We start from the raw sequence: 21,760 nt of genomic DNA, 5'->3' as shown, positions 1-21,760 counted from the left end.
CAGGCAGGAAGACGTCTGTGTTAAGCCCTAATGGAGCGGGAAAGCACGTAATTACCTAAGTGCTATATGCTGCGCTATGATCATAACAGCATCTGTGGTGGTGTTTATACAGACGTTCTGTTTTCAAGTCTAAACAAAAGACCTCATGTGTGTGTGTGTGTGTGTGTGTGTGTGTGTGTGTGTGTGTGTGTGTGTGGTACAGAGAGGTGCTACACGAGCGGTCATGGGGGATTTTATCGCTAACTTAAAGAAGAAAAAAACCCCAGAGAAAAGCGTTTACACACACACAAACACACACACACACACACACACACACACACACACACACACACACACGCACACACACACACACACACACACAAAACTCTCTCTCTCTCTCTCTCTCTCTCTCTCTCTCTCTCTCTCTCTCTCTCTCTCTCAATGAGTGTTACTGGGCTCCGCTCGCTCGAAGTGACACTTCGAGCGAAAAGTCACCCTTTAGCGAGGGTGAGTCATTGGGAATACAGTCTCGCCAAAGAGCTGCTCACTCCAAAGGCGTCTACCTTTCCTTGCTACTGGCTAAGCGCAACCTTAAGCTGCAGGGGCCTTTAGAAAGGACCCTTTCATAGACATCATCCCTTGACTAATTATATATGAGAAACATATGATGTTCATCGTGTGGGACATGTCTGGTGTTGCTAGAAGCTGTCTGAGTCTTGGCGAAGCAATAAGTCTTGCAAGCGGTTCTGTTTTGCCTCTCGAAGGAAGGAAAGTCCAGGAGGCATGTGTCGCCTGTCAGTATACTGAACCATTATTGCTGGGCCTTTACGATTTCTGCGAGATGCGTTGCTCGAATGGCCTAAACACCTTGTTCTTCTGAAGTCAAGCGGAGTCGTATTTCTGTTTTACTATGTTATAAAATCTGGACTCGCTGTAAAAGTCCTTATCAAGCCCAGCTTCCAAAGGATTGACAAAGGACAAATTGATAAAGATAATGAAAAAATTAGTCGAGTTTGAGAAGACTATTTGAGTTTTTAAAGACTGGAAAGGCTTAGAAAGTAATGTATCGTGAAAGTAATCACGGCTAGACGAAGACATACCTTCCTTTATAGAAAATGTAGGATGCCTCGTTTCTGTACATCTTGCTTCCGTCGTCCGGCTAGTGAGCGATGCAGTGTCAGAAGCCACAGTTCCTCTTCCTTCGATGCTCAGGAAAACGTCTTCAACTCTATACCTTTATCCAACACTATAGGACGCCGAGAGCTTGTCTCTTATACTTGGTTCTGGCCTCGTGTATCGTAGGCGTATTACCTCCACAATATAGGTTGTCAAGTTATTCATTTTGTAGTTTATGAGGCGTGAACGAGATAGACTGAATTGGAGGTGTGCACGAGATAGACTGAATTGGATCGTGCACGAAATAGACTGAATTGGAGTGTGCACGAAATAGACTGAATAGAAGGTGTGCACGAGATAGACTGAATAGAAGACGTGCACGAGATAGACTGAATAGGAGGCGTGCACGAGATAGACTGAATAGAAGACGTGCACGAGATAGACTGAATAGGAGGCGTGCACGAGATAGACTGAATAGAAGACGTGCACGAGATAGACTGAATAGAAGGCGTGCACGAGATAGACTGAATTGGGGGAGACGTGCTGTAAATTGACTGAACCAGGGCCTGGTGGGCGGTCATGGGGAAATCATACTAACATCTGTAGTGCTCGGGTATGAACAGGAAGCAGTGGCTGGTGTGCATAATTACATGCCAGCTGGAGAGTGGACGGGGTCATCAGTGGAGGACGCTTTTTGATGTTTACCTGTTACTGTTACACTGATCTCAGAACTTCCGTATCAGAACTCAGCGGGGTATGGAGTCCTTAGATCTTTACCATTCAGTGTTTGAGAAATGTAAGGATCGCACTGTTAACACGTAAGTCCATGCTGTGTGGCGAAGGGAAAGACATCTTATATCTTCTCTTCTTGATCTTGGATTTTATCAATTATCGTATTATTATCATTATTATTATTATTATTTTTTTCATTATCATTATTATTATTATTATTATTATTATTATTATTATTATTATTATTATTATTATTATTATTATTATCATTATCATTATTATTATTATTATTATCATTATTATTATTATTGTTATTATTATTATTATTATCATTATTATTATTATTATAATTATTATTATCATTATTATTACTATCATTATTATTATTATCACTTTTATCATAATTACTATCATTATCGTTATCACTATTATCATTATCATTATCATTATTATTACTACTATTATTAGTAGTAGTAGTATTAGTAGTAGTAGTAGTAGTAGTAGTAGTAGTAGTAGTAGTAATAGGAGTAGTAGTAGTAGTAGTAGTATCATTATCATTAGTATTGATATCATCATCTTTCTATCATCATTTGACAACCATTTTGTGGATGACATTGAGCACCTACAACCCTCTAGGTAGGCTCCATCCAAGATATGTCGTCAGCATCATGTCTTTCCACTGAAATTCTGTCTCTTATAAGTTGAGGCGTGTTTGGTATAGCCACGGGTTAACCAGCTTGTGCTGGATGGTACATTTCAGAGTTAGATATAGTGAAATATTCATATTTGCTGCAGAAGGAAAAATTAAATCAACATATTTTCCATGTTTATAAAGGTATGTATATATATATATATATATATATATATATATATATATATATATATATATATATATATATATATATATTTTTTTTTCACCTCAGTTTTTGATTAAATAATTCGTACATTTCTTAGTATCACTGTTGCTGCTACCATGATAATCATAACAAGGTTTTATGCTAATTATACATGTTATAGGTGAGAGAAAAGGTTGTTGCTAAATAGGAATACGAGTGAACGAACCTTTTTGAAATGAGAAATACATAATCTGGAATTACGTAAAGGCATATCAGACTATTCAGGGTTACTGAGGAATCAAACGCAACCAATATTAACTTTTCCAGGAAAAGCCAAAGACGGGGATGTAAATTGAGAAGACGAGAAATGAATATGCAAAACCTGGGTCACTAAAGGTGTCGGGCTGGCATCGGTGGCAAGAAAAGGAGCCCCAGTAGTCGAATGGGATGAGTTTACATCAGTTTGAACGAGAGAGAAATAAGTACTCGTATGGTGCTCTGGCGTCTGGCAATGACATGTTGAATGTAAATCATACGTGTGAACGAAAGGGAGCTGAGGTCTGTAGAGGCGGAAGTCTACCTGGAGTTACAGCAGTTCACGTCCTAACTGCTCAGTAAGATTAACTGTGTGTGAAGTGTAGATAAATATGTATCTGTCATCGTGAAATAAAAAAGATATTCTCACTTGGGCACACAGAGTACAAGGTGAGGATGACTATGAGAGTATTACATGTACTTTATGTACATCTAATCTACTACATGGAGGTACAATTGAATTAACGAATGAATAACGAAATAGATCAATGTTACGTGTTTAATGAGTCAGTGATTATCAGTCGTGTGATAACATCTTTTTTACGTTGTCCCTTTATCTGGATTCAATGTTGTCGGATCACATGTCTGGGATGAAGTACTGAATGTAAATCTGCTTAGCAATAGTTAGGAAATGTACCATTTATTGGACTACAAATGACGTGTACATATCAATTCACAGGTGATCTGCGTTACACACACACACACACACACACACACACACACACACACACACACTTGTTATCCAAGACCTCTTTCTAAAGATTGCGCTACTTCCAGTCGCAGGAAAATGTTGACTCCTATGGAGCGAAGACAATGCACCTCATCGTCTCTCTTGTCTTAAATCGAGCTCACTATCTCAAAGAAAACTTAGGTGGTCCTCCACACAAGATCTCTTTACCCGTGCCTGCAACCACGCTGTCTGTCACTCAGGTACCGATAGGGTCTCCTTAGCAAATAGTCCTATGTTTACCTTCTGATCACCTTCTCCTGCTCTTCATGCATTGCATCCTCCAGGTATTCATCCTTAAGGCGAGATACGTTGCTTCCCCTCTTTCTCTCCCGTAACACTTTATCTTTCCTCAGTGTCACATCTCGAATATTTCGTGCGATCTCTGTCAAGTATATGTTCAGGACAAATAGAGATATTGCATCAGGAAACATGAGCCTAATGTGGATCAAAGGTCTTTAGTATTCTGTTTACTTCATTTTTAGACATTTCAGCGCTTTCCGGTATTTTCTCCCTGGTACATCTTGCTGTTTTTGAAGGAATGTAGTCTCTTCCACTGTAAAAACATTCTGGAACTTGTCCTTTAGATCTTTACCTACCTTTACATCTGCTTCTATAATTCTTCCCTCTGCATTCCTACAGCTAATTAGCTTCTCTGTAACGAACAAGTGATTTTGGATGAATTCAATGAAAGGGTTTGGATTGTCTTGCCTTGTCAACAATATTCTTTTCGAAGATTCTTTTTTGTTCCTCCTTTTTTTAATTGATCCTGCTATAGTCGTGTGTTGGTCACCTGACACCTTTCAATTGCTTGCTGGCTGGGGTTACCGACTGGATCTTCGTTATATCACATAGCTAAACTCCTTCGCCTTTTGACAGCATGTATTGAGCCCTTCTTCCATCTCTCTTTACCCTTCGCTCTGTATCTGAGGTTAAAGCTACCTATGTTCGTCCTTTTTCCTTGCAAATATCACAGAAGCATTTCACCACAGTCATCTGTTTCCTGGTCGCTGAGCCCCGTTTCCCCAATTCATGTTAAGCTAACCAAATTAATGAGCTATGTATAATGTCCATGATTTATATCTCCTCTGTGCGTCAAGTTTCACTAATGAGCTGCTTTTGATGTCCTCATTTACCACCTAATCAAACTCTAGCATTACATGAACACTTATCCCACTTGGTGTGGCGTATATGACATTATCCTACTTGGTGTGGCGTATATGACATTATCCTACTTGGTGTGGCGTATATGACATTATCCTACTTGGTGTGGCGTATATGACATTATCATCATCCTTGCTGATAGATATGTGTGTAGATAAGTAAATGTGATGATGATTCGTGATTGCACTTTGTGTGTTGCAGAGAAAGACTTTTACTCTTGTGTCGTTGCCCTGTCTTTGAACCTTGTGTATATAGATGCCATGTCTTTACTCCCGATGTATGAATGCACGCAGTGTGTGTGTGTGTGTGTGTGTGTGTGTGTGTGTGTGTGTGTGTGTGTGTGTGTGTGTGTGTTTGTGTGTGTGTGTGTTCAAGAATTCTTTAACTATTTTTCTTCTTATTTCACTAAGACGAAGAACCATATTCTTATTCACCTGATCTATATGACACCGTCATGTTATACGATTATACATTTTTCAATATAGCATGTGAATTCGTTGCGATAATGAAGGGAATTCTGTTTAGATAAATCAAGCCATATATATATACATTATTCATATAATGTATATGAAGATAAGTATATAAACAGGAAGGGTAATAAAGGGAGGAACATCGTTACAGTGTTTTGGATTTATTACAAAGACACAATTACAGCCGCTGTCTACAGTAATGCTGAATGATAGTAATTGAAAACAAGCATTTGCTACAGATGAAATTTTGTAAATGCAAAAAAGCAAATAGCACAACATATTATGACAAACTACAGCATTTCCGAACCATCTGTATGACGCCAGAATTTTAATTTTATTCTCGGTTTTTTTTTTCTTTCTTTCTTTTCCCATTTTGGTTTCAAAGTGTGAGTTTGTTTTTCTTTTGTTTTTTCTACAATAACTCTTTTCCTTTTTCTTCTGAACCTTGTTCAGTACTGTGAAGATATCCCGCTTTGCTCCAAGTTCACAGTAGCGAGATTTCGTTTCTCTTTTTCTTGGGGGAAAACGTTTGCCACAACACTGAAAACACTGCAAGGTAGCGAACAACGTTGGATGTGGTCGGTGTTCGTATTAGCATCCTATGTTGTGTTCTTGGCTTACAACACTAGACAAAAAAAAAGAAAATGGGGAGGGTGGGGTTGTGTGTGTGTGTGTGTGTGTTGGTGGAGGAGGAAGGGGTGGAACTTGACACAATAGCTGTTGACTTGCGATGGAACTTTCCTGAGCTGGGTCGTGTGGTTCTTAATTGGCCGGGTACACATCAGCTGAACCACATGCCGTTTTCGGCACCTCCAGGCAAAAATGGAAAGAGGTCTCAACTAATCCACTATTCACAAGCGTTCATATAATTTTTTTTTCCTTCTTAAATCGCGATAAGTAGCCAAAGGAAAAAACAAAAATATATATATTTATACATATATATAAATATATATATATATATATATATATATATATATATATATATATATATATATATATATATATATATATATATATATATATATTTATATATATATATATATATATATATATATATATATATATATATATATATATATATATATATATATATATATATATATTTGGACAAACGTGCATAAAATTCAATTGAATCATAAGTGTTCTTATTTATTTTGAAGAGCTGACGAACATTTCGTGAATGTATATAACAGGATAAACGACAGACATTTCACCCATCTCAGTTAAGCTTACAATCTTCCCTAGCTAGGAAGGTGTGTCATTACCTTATCCTTAAGTTTACATTAGAAAATATTTGTTCATGGGTCGTGACGGAACATCACTTGTCCTGAATTGGTTCATAGTAAATACAAGGAGTTTCAGGATAAGTGATGCTCTCTTCACTTCTCTCTCTTATGCCTAAGATTTTAACTTAAATGTTTTTTTGTTATTTTTTTTTTATAAATGACGGGACTCTATGCCTTACTAGTTAACAGTTAACATAGATTTCTAAAATGTAAAACCCCAATATCATTTTTCTTTTCCCTGCAAATGGAATTTTTTTTTCTTTCAGTTGTATATGACCATATCCCTTATCAAATGAATCATTAACTACATTATATGATTATTTGTTAAATTCTATGAAATGATAAAACACTGAAACAAACGCTTTTTTGATAGACTCTCCGTTTTTTGTAGCTGTTTGAGAACTGCTGCTTTGAAATTGTGTAGATACAATATATATATATATAGTTTCATATTGAATATTGGGATACTTGGCTACAAAATAAACTTATACATTGAGGTTTGTGAGGTTCGAAATTGCCGAGTTTTTCTTGTTCGTTTATACGAATAACATCACAAAGGACATATCTGCTGATGACTGCTCTCCTAACATCTGCTGTGGAACGCCTCGGGAGAGCTCGGCCCATATTTAACCTACCTCGTCCTGGCCACCAACACCATCACGATTCCCTCAATACTAATCCACCCTCCTCCTCCTCCTCCTCCTCCTCCTCCTCACCACCACTCAACTCCGGCACCTGCGTTTCTGTATGGCCGGAGGAGAGAAAAGGACAGAGGTGGAGAGGGAGGAAGTGGTTCATGGGTTTCTAGATGAAGAAACTGCATAGGGAAAAAAAGTATATATATATATATATATATATATATATATATATATATATATATATATATATATATATATATATATATATATATATATATATATATATATATATAATGGTCTTTAGGACGTAAGCAGGTAATTAATCGTGGTGTGGGTGGCTGTACGGGTCTATATAGGCCGATCTCCAAGACACGGCCCACAGCTAGTATATATAAATATATATATATACTAGCACAAAGATAGAAGCATGTGTGCCTGGATGTGACCAAATCAGCTAATCCGTTGAGATGAGACAGATTACAAAAACAGTTTTATTTATTTTTTTTTCCCTCGCAATGCATACAGCTGTTCATTGGCTGGTGTTTGATTCATGGTGGTTTTAATTCTGTAATATATTGTACTGTATGTAATATGTATGGATGTATACACACAATTCAACACACACACACACACACACACACACACACACACACACACACACACATATATACACACATAAACAAATCAATTCATGTTTTGAATACCTATGTAAATGAGCATGTTTAAATGTATGTTTCTATATATATATATATATATATATATATATATATATATATATATATATATATATATATATATATATATATGTGTGTGTGTGTGTGTGTGTGTGTGTGTGTGTGTGTGTGTGTGTGTGTGTAAATAAAGCAGACGATGGTATCTGATGGAAAGGGAACTACCATCACGTCTTCACTATATGCATGGCAAAGAAGGAAACATTGAATGAGCTTTTGATTTGTATTAAGCCAACTCTTGTTGCATCAGGAAGCAGAGTTAAGACACCGCCACACTCCTGGACTGTGCAGAGAGGAAGGCCAGCGAGACACAGATAACACAGAACAGAAATAAAGTCAAATGGCCTAAGCCTAACAGTTACTTTCTCTCTCTCTCTCTCTCTCTCTCTCTCTCTCTCTCTCTCTCTCTCTCTCTCTCTCTCTCTCTCTCTCTCTCTCTCTCTCTCTCTCTCTCTCTCTCTCTCTCTCTCTCAAAACTAAAAGACACCGTGTAAAAGGAATGACACTATTCATGTATATATATATATTTTTTTCTTCTTATTTTCTTTTCTTCTTCTTCTTTCTCTTTCTTTCACTCGGTGGAGCTGATTTGATCACATTCTTTACAATATAATCTTTTTTTTTATCAAAATAATTGTTACAATCTATGAACATCTCAGGATGATATATATATATAACTCTGAGTTTAGAATGACGTTGACCCACTACCAGGCTCAGAGCCGTGTACATGTCACAGAATCTCATGTTTAGCAATTGTTGGTTGGACATTAAGTGAGTGATAGTCTCAAACATCAAAGTAGTGAGGAGGGTCAGAATTATGGGACAAATTATTTAAAAAAGTTTTTTCTTTTTTTTTGGTGGGGTAGGGAAGGGAGGGGGGGGAAAGAGGAATATATATATATATATATATATATATATATATATATATATATATATATATATATATATATATATATATATATATATATATATATATATATATATATATATATATATATATATATATATATATATATATATATATATATATATATATATATATATATATATATATATATATATATATATATATATATATATATATATATATATATATATATATATATATATATATATATATATATATATATATATATATATATATATATATATATATATATATATATATATATATATATATATATATATATATATATATATATATATATATATATATATATATATATATATATATATATATATATATATATATATATATATATATATATATATATATATATTTTAGACTCGACAATACCAACTTTCATTGCATGACCTTCTCTCTTTTTCTTTTTTAAAGAACTTTTACATATTTGTACTTATAGTAGTGAAATATTAAACCAAAAATATCAAGAAGTACCAAAGTTTAGGTTACCGTTTTAGTTGACCATCATACTGAGTATTATTGAGATACATAAGCAAAATGAAAAAATGTATTATAGTATCACTTTAGAAGAGGGTTTGACTGGTACAGAGGATTCGACTTGGTCGAAAGGGAATTATAACTGAGGATGATGCATTCGACGCTCAGTTAGACGCGGTGGGCGCATTCGACGGTGTTATTTGGAGACTCTAGACGGGCAAAATTGGACCTTATGCAGACTCATGACGGGCAAAATTTGGACCTTATTTAGGCCTGGCATAAGGCGAGCTTCTGCACCTTGCCCGTTCCATGGCAGAGGGCAGAGTCTGCTTGTAGGCCAACCAGCGCCCGGCCCCCGCCCCTTCTGAGGAAGGATACAGTGTTGAGTTAACCAGAGCAGAGCATTGGGGCGACACACAACTCCCTTACACCTGCTAAACCGGCCTTATGGTGCCCGTTCAGATACTGGGCTTATGACAGTGGTATACACATTCAAACACTAGGGATATATAATGACTTTTATTAAAATTATCTTCAAGAACTTTTTGACTGATATAAATGTTCCACAGTAATCTTGGATATATATATATATATATATATATATATATATATATATATATATATATATATATATATATATATATATATATATATATATATATCTTAGCCTCATCAAAACAAACTTTTCTTCTATTATTGCTATATTTCTAAGTTTACTTCTTTACCTCACATACGACCACCATCACCACTACAAGAGAAGTGAATAAGAAGGAAAAGAAGAGAGCTATTTCAATAACCAACAATACCCAGTTATTGCAACATTATGGTTACACAAGGACCATAAATCACCATTAACATCTATAAAGTTGATGCTTGAAAAGATAATAAATGGCCACATCGTCCAGAATTACCATTACGGTAACTACAGCAAGTGTTGCGATTCGTTATCATCCGATGTCACAATACTAAGTCATCTCTGAATGGAGGGAAAAGCTTTGTCCCGGTAATAAGAAAATTTTTTCTTTCTCATAGTTATTTTCCCATATATATCAAGCAGTCAGACACTACCATCTTGGAGACCACATACAGTGGCGTTTCCTTCCACACTTAGCAAAACTAGTCGTTAACTCCCTCCTCCACCCTCTGACTCTTTTGAGCTTCGTGATTCTACATACTGCCGTGTCTACTTCTACCGTGTCTACTTCTACCGTGTCTACTTCTACCAAGTGTCCAAATGACACCTTTACTTCAGGTTCTAACCACTTAAGCGACCACTTTTTCTCCCCCTTAATCCACTTTCGTACCTCTGCTGTTTCTTTTTGGTCTCATTTTCTTCCTTCTTCCACGTTAACTCCCTCATTCGCTCGATGAACCTAAACTACATACATATGATGGAGTCGTGAGCCACAAGAACATCACATGACTTCATTACCACTAACACGTAGGTACATCCCATTCATGATCTAACTCAGTATTGTGTTGACAGATCAAAGGACCGGACATTATGTGGCTACAGGTGATAAAAATAGCTGCTATGTAACTACAATGAAAACTCCCACTGCTATCATCCACCATCACCACTACCACCATCACAGTTAGGGTAAATAGTTTCTACCAGAACTAGAACTGCCATCACCCATCACTAGTGATATGGTCATCATTATCACAACCATCATATCTACTACTGTCTCTCCTACTACTACTATTACTACTACTACTACTACTACTACTACTACTACTACTACTACTACTATCACTACTATTACTACTACTACTACTACTATTACTACTACTACTACTACTATCACTACTATTACTACTACTACTACTACTACTACTATCACTACTATTACTACTACTACTACTACTACTACTACTACTACTACTACTACTACCTCTATTCCCACTATTGAGGCAGCTGCTGGGGATGTCAGAAAAATATATACTGTTACTACAGCACCATCAACGAACGACACAGCTGGTTTACATCACCTCATCCCCCACTGTGTACTATGATCTGCATCAACCAATAATAGAAGACATTGGAAAATGTGTCTGATTCTCTCGTTTTCTTTTACAAACACAATTTTTGTCAAACCCTTTCGTTCCCACAAAAGAAAAGTTTGTTGACTAAGATTACAGATTTGTAGGGAACAGACTACAGTAATTAAAAGCCATGAAGATATCTATAACTTTTTTTTTCCTATGATCCAATTTCATGGTATTCAAGACCATAAGGCAACTGCTCTCTCTCTCTCTCTGTATGAGATTCAAAACCAAATAACGGGTTTGTGCAGGTGTGTTTGTGTCCGCCCAAAATACTATACTCAAGTGAATATTATGTATATATTATTACCATTATTAACATGTGTCAGAATTTATTCACGTAAGAAAAAAAGAGAAATTTCTTTTTTCTCAGAAGTGAAACTAAAGTTACTTCAAGTTTAGAACACGGTTAACACATAAGATTTACTTTATTCTTGAAATTAATGAAGTCAAGATTGATTAAAGTTTTAGGCATTTGAAACTGATTTAATCTATTCATCTTGAATTAGTCATGATAATTTAGGGTGACAAATAGAAGTTTACAGAAACAACAAGGGAGCAAGTGTGTTGGTATGGAGCAAAACAGATAGACAAGCAAAGTTACAGGAGCATTATCTGGCCAATGTATCAGCGTCTACAGTAACTCTTTAAAGTCTTGTTCTACCTGGCCTCTGTGGTGACAGAAATTGCATTCTTACATCATTCCTTCTAGCCATTATAACATAAGAGTGTTGAAGGGGTGTTGTTGAATCAATCAAGAGGGAAAATGAAAGCCACTGGGGTTTACACATTATGATATCCTACGGCTGTCTCTACAAAACTAAAGACACTGTTTGTCCTTTATCTTCGTGGAGGTCTCAGACAGACCTCCATCTACTTGCAAAATTCCCAACATAATGAAATATATGCTTACTCTACTACCTCTGGGGGTTAAGGCAGGCGGGATAACCTCAAGTTCCAGAGAATGTTTCCATCCATGTAGCTGAGAGACAGCTAGCTTTCTCGAGTGATTGACTCACTCAGCTCAATCCTTAAACGCTCAAGTTTTGGATTATATAACCAATGCGTCCGGTCCGTTTCTGGAAGCCTACCTGATTACACTTCCAGCCATAAAGGGGTTGAGATGGTCCTTCGTAAAAGGTAGCGCGTTACATTTCGCGAAATAATGGTGTTTATTTCCCCCACACGTCGTGTCATTCTCTACTAAAAAGGATAGAGAATTTAAAGATGTCGTACAGTTGGGAAGTAGTGAGTGCCTAGGATGAAACTCTTTTCTAAGTATGTTTTCTACGTAAGGAAAGCATTGAGGATGATTCATAGTTATTCAAGGAATTAGCCTGTTCACGATCCGTGGACACTAAATGCTGGAGTGTATCAAGTAAATTTATACATACATTAAGGTAAACGTGGTCCCCTGGGATGAAAGCGCCACCCTCTAGTGTTTCTGTAGCATCAAGTCGATTGGGTCCTCTTTCAACTGAATCTATTTACCCCGGAAAAGTAGCTTCTGTTTTCTTCGGTGGGTTTTTTTTTATGGATCCCGCAGCTATAGCGGTAGATCCTTCGGCTCTTGATTAGAGTGAGGGTAAAGCTTTTTACCTGTTCCCTCCATCCCCCTTTGTCAGTGGTGGCGGCCAAATAGCCCCATTGTAGGGGCAAAGTCGCTATGACTGTTCCATTGTAACTTTCCATCCAGCTATTGGTTTACATTGGTGATTCAGAGGACCAAGCCGGCGACTCATATTAATTGTTTTCTGGAGATTCTTAGTCAAGCTGTAAGGGTTCACATGATCAAACACCCTCGTCCTTAAAGTTTACGTTTTCACATTTTCTTTTTTCTCTTTTGACGTAAATTTCTGAGGCTTTTGAGGGATTGAAGTTGGTGTTGTGTACAGAGCACACAGAACTTTCTCGCTAGGAGACTATCTGTGTGTTTAGGATAATTTTCTTTACATCTCACGTTTCAAAGTCTTCCTTCCTTCAGGCTCTCGCTTTGAAGAGAAGTCTGGCGAGTTGAAGAGAAGCTTCGGTTGTAGTCTTGAAACGGATCTTTCTACAGTCTACGTGAGTGTGTTTATGAATGGAATTCTTCAACGTAATCACATTCTTACATTAATAGTCTTACGTCAAAAAGGGCCACAAGGAGAGACGTATGTCTTGCATACGTACGTCAAGAAACGATTCACGAAATCTTTCTTGGCAAAGCTTCGAAATGTTTGCTTCCGGGCGACGAGATACTGAGCCACATTGTCCCTGTGTCCTACAAGATCAACTAGGTACTAATAATATGCTATCGATTAAGTTCAAGATGTGCTTTTTTTTCTTATATCTTATAATACTTGCTCTGTGATCCGGTGTTGCTGATTCACTGCAGAGGGCTTTTTGCTACGAAACTTGTTCGACTTCAAGTCAGTATTTTTCCAAGTTCTGGCAGCTGCATACGCTCTCTCTACGAGAGAGAGCCTATGGTTCTAGATCACAGAATAACAATCATGATTTCTCTCTCTTAATTCCTCAGTTTAGGTTCACCTTCGGTTTTACCAGACGACCCACTCCTCTGCTGGTGTGTGTGACACTTATCAATTTCAGTCAGCTGGTCATGTCACGTCTTTAGTGGTATCTATCAACAGAGTTAATACGGACAACTGCCCATAGCAAGTGTATTTGGACGACTGGCTCTCACTAGCGTAACATTGAGTATCATGGTGATTCACTCTCTTCTTTAGGTTCGACCCTAAATTTTAGGTAAAAGTTGCGGAGGATTTTTTCTTGAGCCGTGACCCAGCTACCTGTGTTTACACTCTCGCCTTTCCGTCTCAGTTCTTACGCTGGAACATGGAGGGTCTGGATGATGGCTGCGCCGTACAGTGTATGAATTGGACTGGCGCTGGTTTACGTTGCATATTGGTTACAAACGATCGTTAACGATGGTGTCGATACGATTGTTATGTTGTTTTTTTTCTTTATTGGGAATATTACGAGTAAATTTAAGTCCGATTGTGACCTGAACGGAGCACAAGATGTCTTATTGATCCCTCGTCTCGAAAAATCTATATGCCCATAAATCCTCTTAGCCTATAGATCCTCTTAATATCTTCAGGATTTTGTTTTTCAGTGCTTTATGCGTTGTCCCAACCAGACTAGCTAACCTACAGAGCAGCCCGGCCAGCAGGCTACACTCACATGACCAGCATTAGTATAGATACTTTATCTAGATATTTCCCGTGTAAAAATATATATACCATGAACTTGTCTTGCTGTTATACAACTGCATCGTAAAAGGCTTTATCATAAAGATTTTTTGTTTTCATCCCGTAATTGATTTCATTCTCTCTTTCATTACTATTTCGTGGTCAGGTCCAACTTTAAAGAGTTACTTAGAAGCTTGATATTAAGTAGTTTAAGAGTATGATCTTAATGGTCTTGGAGAGTACTTGGCCCTCATTTTAGATTAAGATTTAGAGGTGGAACGAAAATACTGAAATGAGAGGAGGGTCGGTCTGCCACAACTCTCACAGTTCAAAAGTCCACCAACACAACCTACGTGTAGCCACCTGAGAACCAGTATTACTCTTTTGCTCCTTAGATTAAAAGTCTAGCACAGTGATATATGTGTTTGTAGCATTACACACGACACACAAAGTCAATGTGCTAATGAAAAAAAAGATGATATATATATACACACACACACACTGGATTTTATATGTACATCTCTCAGGTAAATACTGCAAAATTCATGTAAATATGTACGTTGTTTGATTTACATTAGTCAGGGAAGAGCTGAGGGAGTGATTGGAATACTTGATACGTATTTCCTGATTGGAAGATTAGAATACTGGGAGGGGCATCTGTGGCAGATATATATGTGTCTGAATAGAACCTATCTTGTTATTGCATAGAGTGCATGGCTAAAGAATAAATTTGAAACGAATTCGTTTACACATAAGATATACAAGCTCTAAAATCATACAAACTTTGGAAAGAGTTACAAAAGATGGCTGAGACAAAAATGTTAAATTGTGGAAAACAAATATAAGAAGAAGTCACTCAGACTGAAAAGAAAAGATGGCGAGGAGGACATAGAGAATATATTCTTTTCTTTTTTAAACTAAATTGAGCTACAAATTAGTTTCCCTAATGCATATTTTTTTGGCTTTTGCTCGGCAGTCCTTGGGTATAGAATTGCTCAGCTGGTCAAAAAAAAAAAAAAAGAAAGATCTCACTAAAGCTAACAGGACTAATAGAATTCACAGCTCATTGTGAGTATTAAAATATATCTGAGATGAAATGCACTGTGAACAGTGATCACTGATTTATCTAATATGGGAGAATTTGCAATAGTCACTAGTTATAAAAGCGTGTGGATGGCCTGTATGATAAAAAACTTTTTTTTCTTTCATTTTGGCACTGACTGAAACACAATTAACAACCACTGACTGGCTAAGACTGACTGTAAGGGTGATGTTTAATAACTAGTCTTACAAGAAGCATTCAGATTAACATCTTTGACGACAGATTGTGTCTTCTGGCGTTCACAGATAACGACGCCACTGAATCAGACGCTAGGAAATTTGATGGCTCGTAGAACTTGGTGCCAACGACTATGAATACCAATAGGAAGGACGTGTCCAAACATTGGTCCATGATCTTCTTCAGTCTCAGCATAGATTGGGGATTCAATGGAATTGTGTTAGGTAAATCTTATCTCTACGTTGGTCCATTACCCAAAGAGAGCTTGTGCGTTAACTACACCTTTTAAAAAGTAGTAACTGGGTGTAAAGAATGGAAAAAAAGATCCTTGTAACTGGGCTATTAACACAATTCCTTTTAATCATATGATCTAATATATATATATATATATATATATATATATATATATATATATATATATATATATATATATATATATATATATATATATATATATATATATTCTTTTTTGGGGGGCAGATATTCATTTCTCTACTTATATGTAAATAGCATTATTTGGACGGATTTAATTCCATATATATATATATAAAAACAAGAGGAATAGTTATCTAAGTTTATTCTTTTCCTTTTTTTGATAAAACCATAATGAAAAAAAGGCATATATCTTTAGAAACTCAAGAGAGACTTTATCAATTATCAAAACAAACTTGTGCAACTTCTCTCAGACTTTTCATTTATTTCATTATTACTTATGGTTACTATCATGTTGACTTGGATGGTCATTATCATTACTGTGATGACCATTATACGTTTGCGAGTGTGGCCCAGCAGTGGAGATTTGCTATTTATGACTCCCCCTCCTCCTCTTCCTCATCCTCCTCCTCCTAACCCTTGCGAGCATCGAGATGATGACACACTCCTCTTGCACCATGAATACACTCATGACAGACTCAATATGCACCCATGTTCAGCGTCCAGTACACTGGTCAAACACAATTGAAGCCCCATGATTAAAAGCATCTACAAAAGACCACTGCTGAAGAATATATCTTTTTCAGAGGCGTACTCAGTACACAGAGTACACAATCATTTGATATATGTCGTAGACTTTCATTGCTTCTGTTAGATCGAGAGTGCCGTACTGCTGAGTGTAAACAGTGATTGCCTCGAGGGTGTATCATGCCGCCTCAGTGTTACGTAAGTGCATGAAGTGATGATGATCAGCTAGGGTGAGAATGTACCTTACCTACTGCATCATGAGTGTCTAGTAATCCACCTGTTGGTGACTATGTATATATATGTATATATATATATATATATATATATATATATATATATATATATATATATATATATATATATATATATATATATATATATATATATATATATATATATATATATATATATATATATATATATATATATATATATATAATATATATATATATCTTTACAGTCTTCTTTCTGCTATCTTAGTGTGATTCACGTTATTTACGAGGTTGTAAGCAAAATTTGCCATATCCATTTTTTTTTTCAACAGGGACGAGATAACAGCTTTAAGGATTGTTGATAGTAATATTTTTTTTTTTTTTTTGAAATACCACAAGACATTAAACCTTCAGTTGTCCTGACATCTTACGTTCAGCAGCAGCAGCGTTCACTGGCATCAACTTCCCTCCTTTTTCTTTTTTCATCTCTGGAGTTTACAGTTTCCTGTTTCCCGGGTCAACTTCGTAAGGGGGAGGAGAGGTTCGGGTGTCGGGTGAGGGTGAATGAATGCTACTCAGAGTATAACATGATCATTACTGCATAGATCTAATGTTCTATGTACACCGATATTTTGCTTGCTCTTTGATGTCAATGGCTTTTTTTGACATCTACAATCTGTTGGTGATACCTGTGAAGTGCCTCACAATCTTTGTTATCTTGTCATGATTATATCATTATTATCTTTTCCCATGTACGTTTTTCACTGCCCTATATTGTACCCGGTCAGGCGTCCGGGTTACCAATGTAATTCACAGGATGTCGATGTGAGCGACCAAAGTAATCTATCAGTCTACTTATACAGTTATGAAGGTTGCTCTATCCAAAATCCTGTGGATTGTATTAGTATGACCTCACTATAGCTATACCGACTGTATGATGGCACATTTACGACGTGAGGCGGTAAAAACACACGCGGAAAATGACTGTATAACATAACCTTAACAAAATAACACCGAGAGAAGCATCAGAGATATTTTCAATCGTCGCAAAGATAACCATAGACTCCCGATTGTGGAAGCCATATCCATATACGAACAATACTCGGTTCTGAACCTTCAAACCATTTTTGGAAGTCCACGTGACATATTCCTCAATACCTTCCCTCGAAGCTCCTCTCTTCTCGCCCAACACCACTGGATCTGACCTTCCCCACGTGTTTTCCCAGGGAACAGACTTGAGGTACAAACTTTCGTCGTCAGAGTAAAAGTTGTTACTTAAAAATGCATGGAGGTTGCCCCTGGCCTCAAACCGTGGCGAGACAAGAGCGTTTAATGGGTTGAAATATTCAAGATATCTACTCTCATCCAAACCTCTGGATGTTTTCAAATAAGAGCGAATTGTTGGAACTATTAGAACAATGAGGAGAAAGTAGTATGTTTAGTGAACTGCACAAAACTATAATGATCGCGTGTGTTATGAAGGAATATCTGCTAATTGACTCACACGAGTTTGTATCGTTCACTGATCCAGTGCTGTCTGGGAGGCCATATTGGATGGCAGATGAGGTGCGAAATGGTCAAAGTTGACGGAGGATCATCCAGCCATCAACCACCTCTGTGAACTTTTCGATCAACCTGCTCAATGATGTCTAGCAAAAGGTCATTGAAATTTCTGCCAGTCAGAGACCATTATTCCCCTCTGGGGCATTCATAGCGGACGTTCGATCGGCACACGTCTCACTGTGCAGCATTTCGCCTTAATTGACTCACTGATCTTCTGGGGAGACTAAAGTGTGAAGGGTTTATATATAGACACAGGACAGAGCGCGAGGACGAACTCCAACGTCATAACAATAGCTGACCAGGTGCATAGAAAATGGATATAGCGGGTTCACTTTACTATCTCCTTCATACCGCAAATCGTAACATGAGAAAAGCAGAGAAGGCTGTGAAAAATACTCAGTAAACACAGCAAAAAGGATGGTTTGTAATGTTTGGAGGAATGGATCTCAAGGTTCTGTTTGAGGATTGGTTATTTAGCATCTATCGGGTCGTCTTGATGTGCTTTATATCAGTTTGTTGTTTGTTGGGGGAGAGGGTGGACCTGTGAGTATGTACATGTGGCTGAAGCGTGAGGCTGAGGCGAGCTATTCATTTCTGAATGAGGAGGGTTGATGGGTTGGTGTGTGTTGTATGTGGTGCACATTGTATGGCTGGTGCTTTCTTGAGTGAGAGTGTGGCTGGTCAAATCGGGATGATGTTGAAAGCACAGCTCAGATTCATCTGTTGCGGGTTAAAGATGGGTGGAGGACAATTATCTGTGGGGTTTGCAGACATTTCTACTTTTGAGAAAGCCAGTGTTCTAACTGTATATAGGTCCTGTCGCATATTTACCGTTGTCTGTGTCGTGCTGAAGTGCTGCAATGTAATGCCTATGTCGTCTGCATGTGAGAGACCATTCATACTGTGGTGTGCGATGGGGGGGATGGAAGCCATGAAGGAAGTTATCATAAACAGCAAGTCTCCTGCTGATGACATGCCCACAGCAAAATAAGGTCTTGCTACAATTACTGATGAAACAGTGTATGACCTTCATACTGCTCTTATCTGTCGCGGAGAGGGAGGGGCGGCTTGGCTATATCATCATCCACCTCATGTCTTCAATCCTACAGGCGCCCTTGACACGTACAGGACTGTATATAGGGAGCAGAGAACCTAAGACTATCATAAGTTGGTTTAAAGGTAGTGTCGTTGATAACTGTATACCCCCAAGGGAGGTCTTGTTATATAACTATACGTAGATAGAGATCTGGGGTCAAGTTTTACTGACCCCATAGGGAACGATTTACCTTTTTGGCCAATGGAGGGGTTTTTTTTGAATAGCCCCCATGGATGATTTGTAACCCCAGGGTTGCTGTAGCCCCCAGAGAAAACTGTAGCCCGAGATAACTGTAGTCCAAGTGGTAACTGTAGCCCGAGATAACTGTAGCCCGAGATAACTCAACCCGATTTCGCTAGCCCGCTCTACTTACCATAAGCCTCACCATTGTAAACTTCGGCAAAGTCTTCTGGACCGTAGTCAGCATAGTCGTCGTACGCAAACCTGCAGGTAGAGTTGAGCTTCTGTTTATGTAAATAAAGAAGAAAATGGGGAATTTTCTTTTTTACTGGCATGGATGATGATGTTCAGGGGTGGTGAAATCCCTTTTGGAGATACAGATAGACTTTATCGAAAGTAGAATCAGCGTCTTTTTTCCCCCTCTTCACTTTAGAACACACCATGATAGATAATCAGCATAATTCATCCCTGATCACCCACACATATTGTACTAAATGAATATATCATATTAACCTGGTCTTGGAGGAGATCCATTGCCGGGAGCCCTATAGGTGATCCAGCACATACAAACTACAGGGAAGAAGAGCGTGTGTAATCCCTATCTGAGGTAATGGCTAGTTGATGTATGTAATAGGAAGATCTTCACCTGTCAGTTGTGCATCAGTGCGACAGTGTCCTGATCTAGCGGACTAGCAGGGATGGTTCTGTGTCCAACTAACGCCTTCGATACATATCCGCCAACACTTCCGGAGACTAAGTCATCCTGATGGTGCTGGAGGTCATGTGGTAGTGAGTGTGGGTGGGTATGTGGCAGTGAGAGGAGGAAGTCGTGTGTAGCGGTGAGGAAAGGAGGTCATGTGGTTGTGAGTGTGGGTGGGTACGTGGCAGTGAGTGGAGGAAGTCGTGTGTAGCGGTGAGGAAAGGAGGTCATGTGGTAATGAGTGTGGGTGGGTACGTGGCAGTGAGTGGAGGAAGTCGTGTGTAGCGGTGAGGAAAGGAGGTCATGTGGTAGTGAGTGTGGGTGAGTATGTGGCAGTGAGAGGAGGAAGTCGTGTGTAGCGGTGAGGAAAGGAGGTCGTGTGGTAGTGAGTGTGGGTGGGTACGTGGCAGTGAGTGGAGGAAGTCGTGTGTAGCGGTGAGGAAAGGAGGTCATGTGGTAGTGAGTGTGGGTGGGTATGTGGCTGTGAATGGAGGTCATGTAGCTGTGAGTGCAGAAGGTCATGCGGTGATGAATAACACATAAGATCATATGGTGAAAAATAGGAAGTCATGTGATAGTGAGTCATTGAGGTAGTGTGTTAATAAGTGACAGTGAATTAGGCCATGTGATAGGGAAGGAAATCATGTGATAGTGAAGAGCATGTGCTGGTGAAAATCATGTGATGGTGATGATCATGTGATGGTGATGATCATGTGATGGTGATGATCATGTGATGGTGAAGATCATGTGATGGTGATGAGCATGTGATGGTGAAAATCATGTGATGGTGAAAATCACGTGATGGTGAAGATCATGTGATGGTGATGATCATGTGATGGTGATGATCATGTGATGGTGATGATCATGTGATGGTGATGATCATGTGATGGTGAAGATCATGTGATGGTGATGAGCATGTGATGGTGAAAATCATGTGATGGTGAAAATCACGTGATGGTGAAGATCATGTGATGGTGATGATCATGTGATGGTGATGATCATGTGATGGTGAAGATCATGTGATGGTGATGATCATGTGATGGTGATGATCATGTGATGGTGATGATCATGTGATGGTGATGATCATGTGATGGTGATGATCATGTGATGGTGATGATCATGTGATGGTGATGAGCA

The 21,760-nt window shown here is 38.0% G+C and overlaps 1 protein-coding gene across 3 annotated transcripts in view; it reads right to left on the bottom strand.

The window, feature by feature from the left end:
* Positions 1–9,284: 9,284 nt before the first annotated feature.
* LOC139764140 (uncharacterized) overlaps positions 9,285–21,760 on the bottom strand; it is a 571,792-nt gene continuing 559,316 nt past the window's right edge. For all 3 annotated transcript variants that reach the window (XM_071690678.1, XM_071690679.1, XM_071690680.1), the window contains exons 6-7: positions 20,117–20,187; positions 9,285–9,760 (exon numbers count right to left, since the gene is read on the bottom strand). In XM_071690678.1, coding sequence (XP_071546779.1) covers positions 9,660–9,760; positions 20,117–20,187 — 172 coding nt within the window. In that variant the 3' untranslated portion in view covers positions 9,285–9,659. The remainder of the gene's footprint in view (positions 9,761–20,116; positions 20,188–21,760) is intronic.

The sequence above is a fragment of the Panulirus ornatus genome, chromosome 48, assembly GCF_036320965.1.
Source record: "Panulirus ornatus isolate Po-2019 chromosome 48, ASM3632096v1, whole genome shotgun sequence".
Taxonomy (NCBI): domain Eukaryota; kingdom Metazoa; phylum Arthropoda; class Malacostraca; order Decapoda; family Palinuridae; genus Panulirus; species Panulirus ornatus.
Note: the sequence above shows the minus strand (reverse complement) of the source record. Positions and strands in the feature narration are given on the sequence as shown.